Source organism: Oncorhynchus clarkii, chromosome 7 (assembly GCF_045791955.1).
Source record: "Oncorhynchus clarkii lewisi isolate Uvic-CL-2024 chromosome 7, UVic_Ocla_1.0, whole genome shotgun sequence".
In the NCBI taxonomy this organism is placed as follows: Eukaryota; Metazoa; Chordata; class Actinopteri; order Salmoniformes; family Salmonidae; genus Oncorhynchus; species Oncorhynchus clarkii.
This window is the reverse complement of record NC_092153.1, coordinates 51353464-51370263: the sequence shown is the minus strand read 5'-3', so window position 1 is coordinate 51370263 and position 16800 is coordinate 51353464. Positions and strand designations below refer to the sequence as shown.

General features: G+C 41.9%; 1 protein-coding gene across 14 annotated transcripts in view; it reads left to right on the top strand.

The window, feature by feature from the left end:
- The first annotated feature begins 438 nt into the window (after positions 1–438).
- Positions 439–16800, top strand: part of LOC139413444 (eukaryotic translation initiation factor 4 gamma 3-like) — a 74956-nt gene continuing 58594 nt past the window's right edge. For 10 of the 14 annotated variants that reach the window (XM_071160856.1, XM_071160855.1, XM_071160853.1 and 7 more), the window contains exon 1: positions 439–1024. In XM_071160856.1, coding sequence (XP_071016957.1) covers positions 861–1024 — 164 coding nt within the window. In that variant the 5' untranslated portion in view covers positions 439–860. Of the gene's footprint in view, positions 1068–2502; positions 2557–16800 lie in introns of those variants that run through there. The other 4 variants (XM_071160858.1, XM_071160850.1, XM_071160854.1 and 1 more) reach the window with 3 other exon arrangements.

The following is a 16800-nucleotide window of genomic DNA, read 5'->3' as shown; positions in this document are numbered from 1 at the left end:
ATGTGTACATATTACAGTACCTGAACCTGATTACATTTGTATACATTATTGAGCGGTTCTTGAGAACGACCCCATAAATGTAGCATGGGGCGGCAGGTAGACTAGTTGGGCCAGTAACCGAAAGGTTGCTGGATCGAATCTGCTGAACCCACTGTTCCCCGGTAGGCCGTCATTGTAAATAAGAATTTGTTCTTAACCGACTTGCCTCGTTACTAAAATTATTTATTTTACACACACACTTCAAGACAGACATTACAGTTAAAATAATAAATACCATGCATTCTTTAAAAATAGCACCAAGCATAGTTATTTATTAGAACAAGAATAATGCAGTGCTCATCAGTATAGTAGACTAGATGATTTTTGGCCACATGGATGCAACAAATTAAGCGTCATTTTCGATCGCTCTAGGTAAGCCGAACATACCCGTAATTGGACGAGAATTGTCGAATCGTCTGTCCTGCCGGACTGGAAGTGGCCACAACGCCATGTTAACGAAGTCTCTCATCTCCGTGGAAAAATGATTAGCTAGCTATAGAAAAATCAGTTGTTGATAACAAATGTTAAATTATCGAAGGAGGAAAGACACCGGTGACAGTGCTCGGAAGAACTGAACCGGATCTGCAGAGGTCCTGGACGGGCAAGGGAGGCAAACCTCCCACCGTCCCCATGAATAACACCATAGACCCGAACAGCGACTTTCCATGAAAAAAAGCTTTTCTGCGTTGCTAATAGCTAGCCCTGTCGGGAAAAGGATTTGCGGCCTGCTTCAATAATATCAAACGCTTGCTAGCTATATTTATGCAAGCTAGATATATTTTGTATCAGTATTTATTAGTGTATTGTTTTGTTTTTTTGCAATGAGTTTGCCGACGAAAATAGTCCCAAAACCCGCCACTGTCGCAGTAAGTGGACCTGGAACTGTCCCGTCTCCGTCGAGCCAACTGCGGGCTACCCTGACCTCCGTGTCTTTACCACCGGGAGCCCCAGGTGCTCCTCAGTCGAACGCCGTGCCGCCACCTCAGTATCCTTCATCGGCAAGAATGCCCCTGGCGTCTCTTGGTCAGGTATTCGGGGGAAACACATTTAGGTATCTAGCTAGTAACGTTATTGGTTGGGTGCGGGTTGATGACTGATGTTTCGAAGAGCAGGAGGGAACAATTAGCTAGCTAGGTAGTTGGCTAATGTTAGCTAGTTAACAGATTAGTAGCTTGTTGACTAACGTTACTTGCTAAACTAGCTAGGCAACGTAGCTAAACTGCACATAATTGATTTTGATGCATTTTGTTGGCCAATTGCAATGTAATTTGAACGTGTGCATATGTGGATCAGAAACTGCTGGCTAACTAACATCACACTCAATTTGACGAGGTGGCGTAGGCTCAACTAACTGCTAGAGGGCCACCGGCTTTGTTTCGTTTACCGGCGGTAGCTAGCTTGCCAGCCACTTTCATATTAGAGAGGTAGGTTCATTTGCAACTGAAAACACGTAGCAGCGGCTAACTAATCCGCTAGCCTATTGGCTAACTATAGTATTGGGGGCAGTCTTTGTGAGAGATGAATGTTTTGGGTGGACCAGCTAACCAAATGTACCCATCACCCTAAAACTGTAACATTAGTTATTCTTGCTAGCAAGTATGAGTGAATGTTAGCTAGTAGTAAGTTACATGGGCCTAGGATCCCCTCCCCGGTTTCCATAGAAGGGATACTAACACCGGTTGTTATTTATCTATGTAGGATGTAGTTGCACCGGGTAGTAGATGACAGCCGGTGCAACACCGGTATGCCCATCTTGACAGGGGAGTGTCGCCAGGCATATGGTTGTTGGTAGCAATGTATGCTACGTTACTGTAGCACGGTAGTACTAGTGTAATGAGTCTGATCCAGTTTGCTGTATACCTATTTTATTTGTAGGAAGGGATATGTTTAATTGTGCATATTTCATGATTGTATGAATTATATTTAGTAAGCCCAGCTAGCTATTTCAAATCACTGCGTACTGAGACTCGTGGCTTTTGGATTATTTTGACAGCTACCTTTCTGTCCAGTTTGCGTAGCTTCAACATAATGTGGCATGATTCAAATATAATTTTTGTAAACAAATGGATCAAGAGCATTTCACTCACTTCAGAAACCCTTGGTCCCTGTCAACACTTTTGATCCCAGTGGAATTATTCTTCCAAATATGACCTCCTAAAAACAATTCCTTACTTGATTTTCACGGACTTTGTGAATATCAACTTTGAGTCCTAATCCATTTGAGATGGATACTTGCTAATGGTCATTTTTTAAAGTTAGCATCTATCCTAGTGGCTTTTTATGATTGAAATCATAAGATGTTTTAATCTAATGTCCAGTCATAATGGAAGTATTGTGTACAGAGTGCACATGCTGCTGTTTTGTGGTTGTTATTCATGCTATTCTGTGAAGTCGTACTGTCACCTCCTGTTTTATTTATGGAGGTGGATTTATGGAGGTGGTTTGAGGATTGGGTTGAATTAGCTTCCTGCTTCTGCCCATAACAGTGATGGTGTTCTTCAGTCCAGGATTTCTGTGGTATCCAGGGTGTTCCAAGGATCTTAATTAGTGTATCTACACTGCTTCATTCACATTGTAGGATGTTGGATTTACAAGCTCTGTTCAATGGTGCTCTGTGTCTCAGTGATCTCTGCATTGCTTGTTGTCTAGAATCATATTCATTAGTCTTTCATCTTGGTCAACTGTGTCTCCTTCATGCCCCGGGGCGCTCAGGTGGGACTGTTCCACAGTCTGATAATGGAATATTCTTCAGTCCTTTTGCAGCTTTCATTTCTATATTTCAATTTTATACTATATTTGTTTGTATGTCAACTGGGTACCTAACAGGTTCCATAACTTAATTCTGCCATGTAACCACCACTTAGGCATTATTGTTATAGGTTGAGCAAAGAAAAGTTTAGGCTACAACTGCGAGGTGACAGATAAGATGCATCAAACTATGCAGATTCCTCTCTGTCTATAGAAAAACAATGTCATTAAACTCACTGACCCTCCTGGTGTCTGCCCCTCTGCCTCCCTGAGGTCAAGAGTGTGGGAACATGTTATTCTCTGTCTGCCCTCTGCTCCCAATGGAAGGGATTTGTGTGTGTGTGTGTGTGTGTGTAGGCTGAGATGGTGGGTAGGCGGGGCTAGTTGCTACTCCTGTTTGCAAGAGAGAAACCCGGTGCATGCGGCTACTGCTGCACTCCCCAGACAATGGCAGTGCTGCTTAGCATTCAGCACGAGAGGCCAAGGCGGCGCTTCCCACCGTCTGACAACAAAGACCCAGGTCAGCCTACAGTAGTGCCCTATAAAATCTGCGGTGTGGACTCAATCACAGAATCTAGACATTCAGACATAATTCAACAATATAAAATAATGAAGAAAATGCATTAATTTGTCGAAGTTAAACATAAGACATTAACAAAATGCATCAGTGATTCGTATTTTCCTGCAACTTTCTGAAACGGAACAGGAGTGTGTGTGGTATGTATGTGTACACTAGCGATGATGGTAATGATGATCATCTTCTGGTCGAGATGGAAAGGCTTTCTCAATTAATTGTTATCTACAAAGTAGCCTATGCCTACCTGGTAGAATGATATCAATTTGTTTTGCAAACTCTGCAGTCATATGAGCTCTATAGAAATATTGCTAACCTAACAATGGTCTCTGGCTGGTGCCCAAAATCAAAATGTCTTAGCATTTTTCCCAGACATGAAGTGGTTGAAGTGTTGTTGTGGACTTAGAACATTGAATTTAGTTGTTTTTCTATTAAAATAAAGTGTGATTTTTGAGAGCAAAAACCTAGGTGAACGGAAACCAAGTAAACAGAATTTGGGGTAAAAACAGATTCCGGCAAAAAGTAAAACCGATTTTTATAGTGCCCTACTACAGCAGCCCTGGCTGGGCCGGGAACTAAAGGCCTCACTCACTCTTTATTTTTTCTTTCTCTTTCTACCATCATCACTTAATTATTGTCTTTCACTTTACTTTTCTAGCATTATTTTGTCATGCTTATTTTTGATAGTTTCTTATCATGAGCAAATTAACTTGTTAAAGTGAATGAATGGGACATTATGGGTGTGTTCCACTAATTAGAAACAGCATGGAACCGCGAGGTTATTGTTCAGTGCAGCCTATTGATCGTAAGTTGTTATTGAAGAAACTCACTTGCTATGGCTTTACATCACCTGCCATCACATGGTTGGAGTTATTTATCCAATATAACCCCGAGAGTGTTCTTCAATGGAAGCTTCTCTAATTAAACAATAAGGCCCGAGGGTATGCAGTATATGACCAACATATACTGCATACCCTCGTATATGTTCTTAAGTACGACACAGCTGAGTGCCTGGACATAGTCCTTAGCCGTGATATATTGGCCATATATCACAAACCTCTGAGGTGCCTTATTCCTACTATAAACTGGTTACAAACGTAATCAGAGCAGTAACAATACATTTTTTGTCATACCCGTTGTATACAGTCTGATATACCACGGCTATCAGCCAATCAGCATTTAGGGCTCAAACCACAGAGTTTATAACTTCAGTTATACGACGGGTGGGTCTAATTCTGAATGCTGATTGGTTAAAACCGCATTCAAGCCGGTGTCTATTCCACAAGTTACCACCGGCTAAATCTATGACGTTAAAATTGACTCTGTTCCATCTGACTGTGCAATCCACTGTCTCATCAGCCCAGCCACTTCATGAACTTGATCTCCACTATAAAAAGCATTTAGACATTATCTCACATTTCTTTCAGACTAACTATTTAGTTTTCAACAGTGGAGATTTGTATAAATCTTTGTTTCTCCGACATTTGCGACATTGTTTTAATATTCAAATTCGATCTCCAGATATCCCATAGTAATTAATGTGTCAGGATGAGACAGGGAGGCAGCTTTTCTCAGCCAGTCGAAAATCATGAATCCGTGTAATTTTTATGGATATATACAAAGAACCTATCAATAGAAAACGGGTCAAACAAAACTAAGTGCAACTAGTTTTCTGTCTTTCAACTCAAATTTTATTAGTCACATGTGCCAAATACAACCAGTAGACCTTACAGTGAAATTCTTACTAACCAACAATGCAGTTAAAAAAAAAAAATACGTATAAGAGAAAAGTAACAAGTAATTAAAGAGCAGCAGTAAAGTAACAATAGCAAGACTATATACAGGGGGGTACCGATACAATGTGCGGGGGCACTGGTTAGTTGAGGTAGTATGTACATGTAGGTAGAGTTATTAAAGTGACTACATACGTGACAACAGAGAGTAGCAGTAGTGTGAAGAGGCGGGGGTGGGAAATGCAAATAGTCTGGGTAGCCATTTGATTAGATGTTCAGGAGGCTTATGGCTTGGGGGTAGAAGCTGTTTAGAAGCCTCTTGGACCTAGACTTGGCGCTCCGGTACCGCTTGCCGTGCAGTAGCAGAGAGAACAGTCTATGACTAGGGTGGCTGGAGTCTGACAATTTTTAGGGCCTTCCTCTGACACCGCTTGGTATTGAGGTCCTGTATGGCAGGAAGCTTGGCCACGGTGATGTACTGGGCCGTTCGCACTACCCTCTGTAGTGCCTTGCGGTCGGAGGCCGAGCAGTTGCCATGCCAGGCAGTGATACAACCAGTCAGGATGCTCTCGATGGTGCATCTGTAGAACGTTTTGCAGATCTGAGGACCATTACCAAATCTTTTCAGTCTCCTGAGGGGGAATAGGTTTCCAGCTTCAGTTTGAAGTGATTGTGTTAGCTGTGTTATTGGCTAGCTCCTCTGAACACGTGTCCTGACGAGAGAGCACATTTTCTACGCCAGGTGAAATCGCAAATCATTATCTCATTGTTATGGATGTATCCAAATGTCACTAGAAAACAGCTTAAACAAACGCAAATGCAGCTACTTTGCTGTTATTCTGGCTGCACTGTTTGAAGTGACTTAAGTTAGTTGTAGTTGGCTAGCTAGCAAGCAAGGGATAAGAATGTTGCCAGCCAGAATGGCAATGGAACATTTAGAATGAACCGCTGGGTCGCGTCCATAGATGCAGAACAAAAGGACTGAACGACTGGGTCGCGTCTCTCGCAACCAAACCAATAGAACAAACAACCAGCTGGCTTGGGTAGCAACCCTAGATTTGTGTCGGGTCTATATCTTGTGGAAGGATGAAATATTATGAATAAATTCATCAAAATGTTTAATGAAAATATTGAAATATGCTGGTAACCCGTTATATAAAAGTATAATGCCCTCGAAGCTGGTGTTTGGAGGATATATTGGCATGGTTTGAGGGTCCGAGACGAACAACACCCGTCCCAATATATCCTCCAAACGCCGCTTCGAGGGCATTATCACTTAAATGTGTGCAGTGTCCCTCAGGGCGGCAACTCTTCTCTATGTTGGTTTGCCACTGGTCTTAAACGACGCTAGAATGACTATGTATGTGGATATGTCTACACTGTACGTCAACACTCAAAGCCAGTGAACTCACTGAAATTCTAAATAAGGAGTTAGTCAGTATCAGAATGGGTGATTTAATAATAAACTGGTCTTAAATACAGTACATCAAACATTTTAAGCGTTGTATTTGATTCAAAACATTCTCAGACCTAAACCTCAACTGGAATTTTGCATAGAAAATCTTTGCCTGTGTGTGTAGGCTTCCTCCCCCTCCCTCCTAGGCATGCACAGTCTACTGTAGCTACTGACGCTACAGGCGTGATTCAGAAATTAGATTTCTGAGATTTTTTTTATTAGAGAAGAATGGATTCACTTTTTCAATGCTAGTTAAGGATACTAATAGCTATCACGTTTCATGTTGGATTTATTAACTACAAAAATGTAAGATGTGTTTTTATTTTTAATTCTCTTGCCGCTCTGCACACTCCAGCTTGTTCGCTAGCTGCATTATGTGTAATGTAATGGAACTTAGAATCATGATCAAGGGCTAGCACTGGTCCAACATTAGTTCAGCCAAATCTCTGAAGTTCAAAAACATTCAAAGTTCCTTCATAGAATCCACTCCTCCATAGGTATAATTCTGTGGGCCTAGTTCAGATAACGTCATAACAACATGTCCAGCCCTCTCCTCACCTGCAAAATTTCAGTCGCACCCTACACTGCACTGCACTTGTCTGTCCAATGCATGTACATTGCTTTGCCCCCTCCAAAGCAAGCTGTACAATCCATTGGTGAAGTAATTTATTGTTATGCTAAATAAAAATTCAGAGGTTTAAAAAGGACAAGAAGGGAACTTAATAAACCGTTACTTTTTTGTTAGAACCGATTCAAAACTTTATTTTGCTGGTCGGAACAATGGAACAGAACCCCCAAAAATATGATTATATTCAGAACAAAACAATGGGAAAAGAATCTTGGTTCCAACCCCTGGAACTAACATCAACAACATGCATACCATTTTTTTCCTGGTTGGATGTTTTTATGAGAAATATTACTGTGATGAAAATTCCAGATTGTCTGCATAATCAAAAAACATTCAGCTCAGACACCCATACATACCCCACAAGACATGTCACCAGGGGTCTCTTCACAGTCCCCAAGTCCAAAACGAATTCACGGCAGCGCACATTATTATACAGAGCCATGATTGTGTGTAACTCCCATCTCCAATTACTCAAGCAAACAGAAAAATTACCTTTTAAAAAACAGATTAAACAATATCTCATGGAGTGGTGCGGACTGTGAGGGGACAAACACAGAGTGGAGTACCCTCTAACACACACCATTTTTTTTCGTATTGTTTGTGTAATTCTTTCATTGTTTGTATATCGTTGTTTTAAATTTGTGTGACTGTCCTTGTATATCAGTGCTTTCTTACTTGTCTTGTTTTTGTGTGGACCCCAGGAAGAGTAGCTTCTGCAAATGCTAATAGGGATCCAAATAAAGCATAAAAGTCACGTAGGGCCATATATCAGCCGTTAGAGTTTAGGACAGGTGCGTCGTGTATTCATGTTGAAATGTTCTCATAAGCCCACTCACTCACTGTTGTAGATAAAATAAACTGCTGAGTAGTTCTGAGCTAGCATTCAGATGGCTCAGGTCTAGCCTATGCCTTGCAGGCTGGGAGTGTCTCACTCCTCAACCCCATTTTCTAGGTTTTCAAGCTGATTCTTGTACATAAATATTTTTTAATTTACAGACGAGAGACCTAGTGCTATTTTTGCACTGTGAATGTTAGATTATATTCTGGCTATTAGTTTATAGGTATGCCAGAGTGCAGTCATTTGAACCACAACATTTAGCCTCGAGAATAATTTTGCAGTGCTTTCAGGCGTCCTCAACTTCTTCTGTATGTTATGGAGGGATAGGGTCCTCGCACTGATTTAAAAGCCTATGGTACTCTTTGATGGCTGTTACTAAAGATAGATGTTTTATTAAATTTATAGTCAACTGTACATTTTCTCAAGAATCTTGCTCCAAGATCTGCTAAAGGGGTCTGAATAAGCAATGTCAGTTGTAGGCCAACTGTAGTGAGAGAGCAGTCCCAGGCCACAGCAGGCTGCATCTTAAACCCTGTGTTTATTCAGTGCTCTGAGAGCCTGGTCTGGTGGGGCAGCAGAGTGGAGTACAGTGAAGGGGTGGTTTTGTGTCTGCACCATCTGGGCTCCAGTCACATCCTGTGACTCCGCTCTGAACCAGCTGCACTCAGCCTCAGGTAGGCTATAGCTCCAGGCTGCTACAACTAATGGGCAGACTGGGAGGGAGCCTCAGGTTTAGTCACTGTGCTAAAAGCCGGGTAGAGAAGACTGTAGTAAGGCACTAAACCATAATTGCTCCAGGGTCACTGTTGATAATGGCAGATCCTGCCACTCTCCGAGAGGGTGTCTCGGAGGTAGTAGGGTGGAATTTTTTTGTTAAATAGTTTTCAAAAGATATCTGGATTCACCTATCGGATAGGATTAAATGCATAGGAATGGAACGGACAAATCATTGACTTGACTGGGGATAGAGATTTCTGCCAACATTTTGTCTGGAATTTGGGTTCTTACAGCAACACTTTTTTAGTTTGTCATTTGTTTTGTGGAGAAGTCAAGACAGCAGAAAATCCTATTTGACTTTCTAACTCTGAACTACTCCTTCTCACTTTCTCTTGTTCTATCAGCACCTCCTATCTCTGTCTCTTTCCCACATGCCCCCGTGATATGCAACTTTTCAGGGAAGCTAGAAACCAATATACACAGGCAGTTAGAAAAGCCAAGGCTAGCTTTTTCAAGCAGTAATTTGCTTCCTGCAACACAAACTCAAAAAAGTTCTTGGACACTGTAAAGTCCATGGAGAATAAGAACACCTCCTCCCAGCTGCCCACTGCACTAAGGATAGAAAACACTGTCACCACCGATAAATCCACTATAATTGAGAATTTCAATAAGCATTTTTCTACGGCTGGCCATGCTTTCCACCTGGCTACCCCTACCCCGATCAACACCACTACACCCCCCACAGCAACTCGCCCAAGCCTTCCCCATTTCTCCTTCTCCCAAATTCAGTCAGCTGATGTTCTGAAAGATCTGCAAAATCTGGACCCCTACAAATCAGCCAGGCTAGACAATCTGGACCCTTTCTTTCTAAAATGATCTGCCGAAATTGTTGCCACCCCTATTACTAGCCTGTTCAACCTCTCTTTCCTCTCTTTCCTCTCGTTGGTCTGAGATTCCCAAAGATTGGAAAGCAGCTGCAGTCATCCCCCTCTTCAAAGGGGGACACACTCTTGACCCAAACTGCTCCAGACCTATATATATCCTACCCTGCCTTTCTAAGGTCTTCGAAAGCCAAGTCGACAAACAGATTACCGACCATTTCGAATCCCACCATACCTTCTCCGCTATGCAATCTGGTTTCAGAGCTGGTCATGGGTGCACCTCAGCCACGCTCAAGGTCCTAAACAATATCTTAACCGCAATCGATAACAAACAATACTGTACAGCCGTATTCATTGACCTGGCCAAGGCTTTCGACTCTGTCAAACGCCACATCCTCATCGGGAGACTCGATAGCCTTGGTTTCTCAAATGATTGCCTCACCTGGTTCACAAACTACTTCTCTGATAGAGTTCAGTGTGTCAAATCGGATGGTCTGCTGTCCGGGCCTCTGGCAGTCTCTATGGGGGTGCCACAGGGTTCAATTCTTGGACCGACTCTCTTCTCTGTATACATCAATGATGTCGCTCTTGCTGCTGGTGAGTCTCTGATCCACCTCAGACGACACCATTCTGTATACTTCTGGCCCTTCTTTGGACACTGTTAACAACCCTCCAGACAAGTTTCAATGCCATAAAACTCTCCTTCCGTGGCCTCCAATTGCTCTTAAATACAAGTAAAACTAAATGCGTGCTCTTCAACCGATCGCTGCCTGCACCTGCCCGCCCATCCAACATCACTACTCTGGACGGTTCTGTCTTAGAGTATGTGGACAACTACAAATACTTAGGTGTCTGGTTAGACTGTAAACTCTCCTTCCAGACTCATATCAAACATCTCCAATCCAATGTTAAATCTAGAATTGGCTTCCTATTTTGCAAAAAAACATCCTTCAGTCATGCTGCCAAACATACCCTTGTAAAACTGACCATCCTACCGATCCTAGACTTCGGCGATGTCATTTACAAAGTAGCCTCCAATACCCTACTCAGTAAATTGGACGCAGTCTATCACAGTGCCATCCGTTTTGTCACCAAAGCCCCATATACTACCCACCACTGCGACCTGTACGCTCTCGTTGGCTGGCCCTCGCTTCATACTCATCGCCAAACCCACTGGCTCCAGGTCATCTACAAGACCCTGCTAGGTAAAGTCACCCTTATCTCAGCTCGCTGGTCACCATAGCAGCACCCACCTGTAGCACGCGCTCTAGCAGGTAAATCTCTCTGGTCACCGCCAAAACCATTTCTTCCTTTGGCCGCCTCTCCTTCCAGTTCTCTGCTGCCATTGACTGGAACGAACTACAAAAGTCTCTGAAACTGGAAACACTTATCTCCCTCACTAGCTTTAAGCACCAGCTATCAGAGCAGCTGACAGATTACTGCAACTGTACATAGCCCATCTATAATTTAGCCCAAACAACTACCTCTCCCCCTACTGTATTTATTTAGCTCCTTTGCACCCCATTATTTCTATCTCTACCTTGCACATTCTTCCACTGCAAATCTACCATTCCAGTGTTTTAATTGCTATATTGTATTTACTTTGCCACCATGGCCTTTTTTTTCTGCCTTTACCTCCCTTATCTCACCTCATTTGCTCACATTGTATATAGACTTATTTTTCTACTGTATTATTGACTGTATGTTTTAGAGGTCGACCGATTATGATTTTTCAACGCCGATACCAATTATTGGAGTACCTAAAAAGCCCATACCGATTAATCGGACAATTATTTTATTTGTAATAATGACAATTACAACAATACTGAATGAACACTTATTTTAACTTAATATAATACATCAATAAAAATCCATTTAGGCTCAAATAAATAATGAAACATGTTCAATTTGGTTTAAATAATGCAAAAACAAAGTGTTGGAGAAGTAAAAGTGCAATATGTGCCATGTAAAAAAGGTAACGTTTGAGTTCCTTGCTCAGAACATAAGAACATATGAAAGTAGGTGGTTCCTTTTAACATGATAATTCAATATTCCAAGGTAAGAGGTTTTAGGTTGTAGTTAATATAGTACTTATAGAACTATTTCTCTCTATACCATTTGTATTTCATATACCTTTGATTATTGGATGTTCTTGTAGGCACTATAGTATTGCCAGTGTAACAATATAGCTTCCGTCCCTCTCCTCGCACCTATCTGGGCTCGAATCAGGAACACATCGACAACAGCCACCCTCGAAGCAGCGTTACCCATCGCTCCACAAAAGCTGCGGCCCTTGCAGGTCAAGGGGAATAACTACTCCAAGTCTCAGTGAGTGACGTTTGAAATGCTATTAGCGCACTTCCAGCTAACTAGCTAGCCATTTCACATCGGTTACACCAGCCATTAGGCTGATAGGCTTGAAGTCATAAACAGCACTGTGCTTGCGAAGAGCTGCTGGCAAAACGCACTAAAGTGCTGTTTGACGGAATGCTGCTGCCTACCATAGCTCAGACTGCTCTATCAAATCATAGACTTAATTATAACACAATAACACACAGAAATACGAGCCTTTGGTCATTAATATGGTCAAATCTAGAAACTATCATTTCAAAAACAAAACGTTTATTATTTCAGTGAAATACGGAACCGTTTGGTATTTTATCTCATGGGTGGCATCCCTAAGTCTAAATATTCTTGTTACATTGCACAACCTTCAATGTTATGTCATAATTACGTAAAATTCTGGCAAATTAGTTCGCAATGAGCCAGGCTGCCCAAACTGTTGCATATATCCTGACTCTGCGTGCAATGAATGCAAGAGAAATTACACAATTTCACCTGGTTAATATTGCCTGCTAACCTGGATTTCTTTTAGCTAAATATGCAGGTTTAAAATATATACATCTGTGTATTGATTTTAAGAAAGGCATTGGATTTTTTGGTTAGGTACAGTCGTCCTTTTTAGGTACGATTGTGCTTTTTCCATAAATCATCCCCCAGCGTTGCATCGATTATATGCAACGCAGGGCACGCTAGATAAACGAGTAATATCATCAATATCATCAACCATGTGTACTTATAACTAGTGATTATGATTGATTGTTTTTAATGCTAGCTAGCAACTTACCTTGGCTTCTACTGCATTCGTGTAACAGGCAGGCTCCTCGTGGAGTGCAATGAGAGGCAGGTGGTTAGAGCGTTGGACTAGTTAGATGTAAGTTGCCAAGATTGGATCCCCTGAGCTGACAAGGTGAAATCTGTCGTTCTGCCCCTGAACAAGGCAGTTAACCCACCGTTCCTAGGCCGTCATTGAAAATAAGAATGTGTTCTTAACTGACTTGCCTAGTTAAATAAAGGTATAAAAAAAATGACGCCCAAAAATACTCATTACCGATTTGTTATGAAAACTTCAAATCGGCCCTAATTAATCGGCCATTCCGATTAATCGGTCGATCTCTAGTATGTTTGTTTTACTCCATGTGTAACTCTGTGTTGTTGTATGTGTCGAACTGCTTTGCTTTATCTTGGCCAGGTCGCAATTGTAAATGATAACTTGTTCTCAACTTGCCTACCTGGTTAAATAAAGGTAAAATATATATATATTTTTTTTAAACATACACACTCAGCATGTAAGTGGCTTTACATTAAGCTAATGATGAGGAAGGGACACCAGCTGCTTTTCCTCTTTTGCTGGCTCTAAATGGGGCAGGTCAGTGTACAGGTGTGAGGGGCTTGCAGTGGCCCCAGAGTGATAGTTCATTATCAAACTGTTGCAGAACGTGGTGATCTATATCAGAGCCTGGAAACATGTACTTGAGATGGACTTCGGGGTTATGTTTAGAATTTAGATACAGGGCTGTCCTGGCATGGAGGCCAAGGAACAGATTGGCTCAGAAGGTAGTTTTTTTTATTTGTCTGTGTTGGCATCAGTGTGCAGTGCCTGTGTCTACTGAGCTGTGATAGGTGCCCTTCACAGATCAGTGTTTTACATGTATTTCGGAAAGTATTCAAACCCCTTGACTTTTTCCACATTTTGTTAAGTTACAGCCTTATTCTAAAATGAATTATTATTATTTTGTTCTTCCTCGTTAATCTACACACACTACCCCATAATAACAAAGCGAAAACATGTTTTTAGAAATGTTGCAGCAGAAATACCTTCTCTACGTAAGTATTCAGAACCTTTGCTATGAGACTCAATTTAGCTCAGGTGCATCCTGTTTCCATTGATCATCCTTGAGCTGTTTCTACAACTTGGAGTCCACCTGTGGTAAATTCAATTGATTAGACATGAATTGGAAAGGCACACATCTGTCTATATTAGAGGTCGACCGATTATGTTTTTTCAAAGCTGATACCGATTATTGGAGGACCAAAAAAAAGCAGATGCCGATTTTTTTAAATATATTTTTTATATATATACAGTGGGGAGAACAAGTATTTGATACACTGCCGATTTTGCAGGTTTTCCTACTTACAAAGCATGTAGAGGTCTGTAATTTTTATCATAGGTACACTTCAACTGTGAGAGACGGAATCTAAAACAAAAATCCAGAAAATCACATTGTATGATTTTTAAGTAATTAATTTGCATTTTATTGCATGACATAAGTATTTGATCACCTACAAACCAGTAAGAATTACGGCTCTCACAGACCTGTCACTTTTTCTTTAAGAAGCCCTCCTGTTCTCCACTCATTACCTGTATTAACTGCACCTGTTTGAACTCATTACCTGTATAAAAGACACCTGTCCACACACTCAATCAAACAGACACCAACCTCTCCACAATGGCCAAGACCAGAGAGCTAAAATTGTAGACCTGCACAAGGCTGGGATGGGCTACAGGACAATAGGCAAGCAGTTTGGTGAGAAGGCAACAACTGTTGGCGCAATTATTAGAAAATGGAAGAAGTTCAAGATGACGGTCAATCACCCTCGATCTGGGGCTCCATGCAAGATTTCACCTCGTGGGGCATCAATGATCATGAGGAAGGTGAGAGATCAGCCCAGAACTACACGGCAGGACCTGGTCAATGACCACAAGAGACCTGGGACCACAGTCTCAAAGAAAACCATTAGTAACACACTACGCCGTCATGGATTAAAATCCTGCTGCGCACGCAAAGTCCCCCTGCTTAAGCCAGCGCATGTCCAGGCCCATCTGAAGTTTGCCAATGACCATCTGGATGATCCAGAGGAGGAATGGGAGAAGGTCATGTGGTCTGATGAGACAAAAATAGAGCTTTTTGTCTAAACTCCACTCGCCGTGTTTGGAGGAGGAAGAAGGATGAGTACAACCCCAAGAACACCATCTAAACCGAAAAGCATTGAGGTGGAAACATCATTCTTTGGGGATGCTTTTCTGCAAAGGGGACAGGATGACTGCACCGTATTGAGGGGAAGATGGATGGGGCCATGTATCGCGAGATCTTGGCCAACAACCTCCTTCCCTCAGTAAGAGCATTGAAGATGGGTCGTGGCTGGGTCTTCCAGCATGACTACGACCCGAAACACACAGCCAGGGCAACTAAGGAGTGGCTCCATAAGAAGCATCTCAAGGTCCTGGAGTGGCCTAGCCAGTCTCCAGACCTGAACCCAATATAAAATCTTTGGAGGGAGCTGAAAGTCCGTTTTGCCCAGCGACAGCCCCGAAACCTGAAGGATCTGGAGAAGGTCTGTATGGAGGAGTGAGCCAAAATCCCTGCTGCAGTGTGTGCAAACCTGGTCAAGAACTACAGGAAACGAATGATCTCTGTAATTGCAAACAAAGGTTTCTGTACCAAATATTAAGTTCTGCTTTTCTGATGTATGAAATACTTATGTCATGCAATAAAATGCCAATTAATTACTTAAAAATCATACATTGTGATTTTCTGGATTTTTATTGTAGATTCCGACTCTCACAGTTGAAGTGTACCTATGATAAAAATTAGGCCTCTACATGCTTTGTAAGTAGGAAAACCTCCAAAATCGGCTGTGTATCAAATACTTGTTCTCCCCACTGTGTATGTATGTATGTATGTATGTATGTACAGTGCCTTGCGAAAGTATTCGGCCCCCTTGAACTTTGCGACCTTTTGCCACATTTCAGGCTTCAAACATAAAGATATAAAACTGTATTTTTTTGTGAAGAATCAACAAGTGGGACACAATCATGAAGTGGAACGACATTTATTGGATATTTCAAACTTTTTTAACATATCAAAAACTGAAAAATTGGGCGTGCAAAATTATTCACCCCCTTTACTTTCAGTGCAGCAAACTCTCTCCAGAAGTTCAGTGAGGATCTCTGAATGATCCAATGTTGACCTAAATGACTAATGATGATAAATACAATCCACCTGTGTGTAATCAAGTCTCTGTATAAATGCACCTGCACTGTGATAGTCTCAGAGGTCCGTTAAAAGCGCAGAGAGCATCATGAAGAACAAGGAACACACCAGGCAGGTCCGAGATACTGTTGTGAAGAAGTTTAAAGCCGGATTTGGATACAAAAATATTTCCCAAGCTTTAAACATCCCAAGGAGCACTGCAAGCGATAATATTGAAATGGAATATGGAATGGAATGGAGTATCAGACCACTGCAAATCTACCAAGACCTGGCCGTCCCTCTAAACTTTCAGCTCATACAAGGAGAAGACTGATCAGAGATGCAGCCAAGAGGCCCATGATCACTCTGGATGAACTGCAGAGATCTACAGCTGAGGTGGGAGACTCTGTCCATAGGACAACAATCAGTCGTATATTGCACAAATCTGGCCTTTTATGGAAGAGTGGCAAGAAGAAAGCCATTTCTTAAAGATATCCATAAAAGGTGTCAGTTAAAGTTTTCCACAAGCCACCTGGGAGACACACCAAACATGTGGAAGAAGGTGCTCTGGTCAGATGAAACCAAAATTGAACTTTTTGGCAACAATGCAAAACGTTATGTTTGGCGTAAAAGCAACACAGCTGAACACACCATGCCCACTGTCAAACATGGTGGTGGCAGCATCATGGTTTGGGCCTGCTTTTCTTCAGCAGGGACAGGGAAGATGGTTAAAATTGATGGGAAGATGGATGGAGCCAAATACAGGACCATTCTGGAAGAAAACCTGATGGAGTCTGCCAACTCCTGGACACTCTGTGGTGTAACGTGGCATTGGTGGATGGAGCGAGACATGATGTCCCAGATGTGCTCAG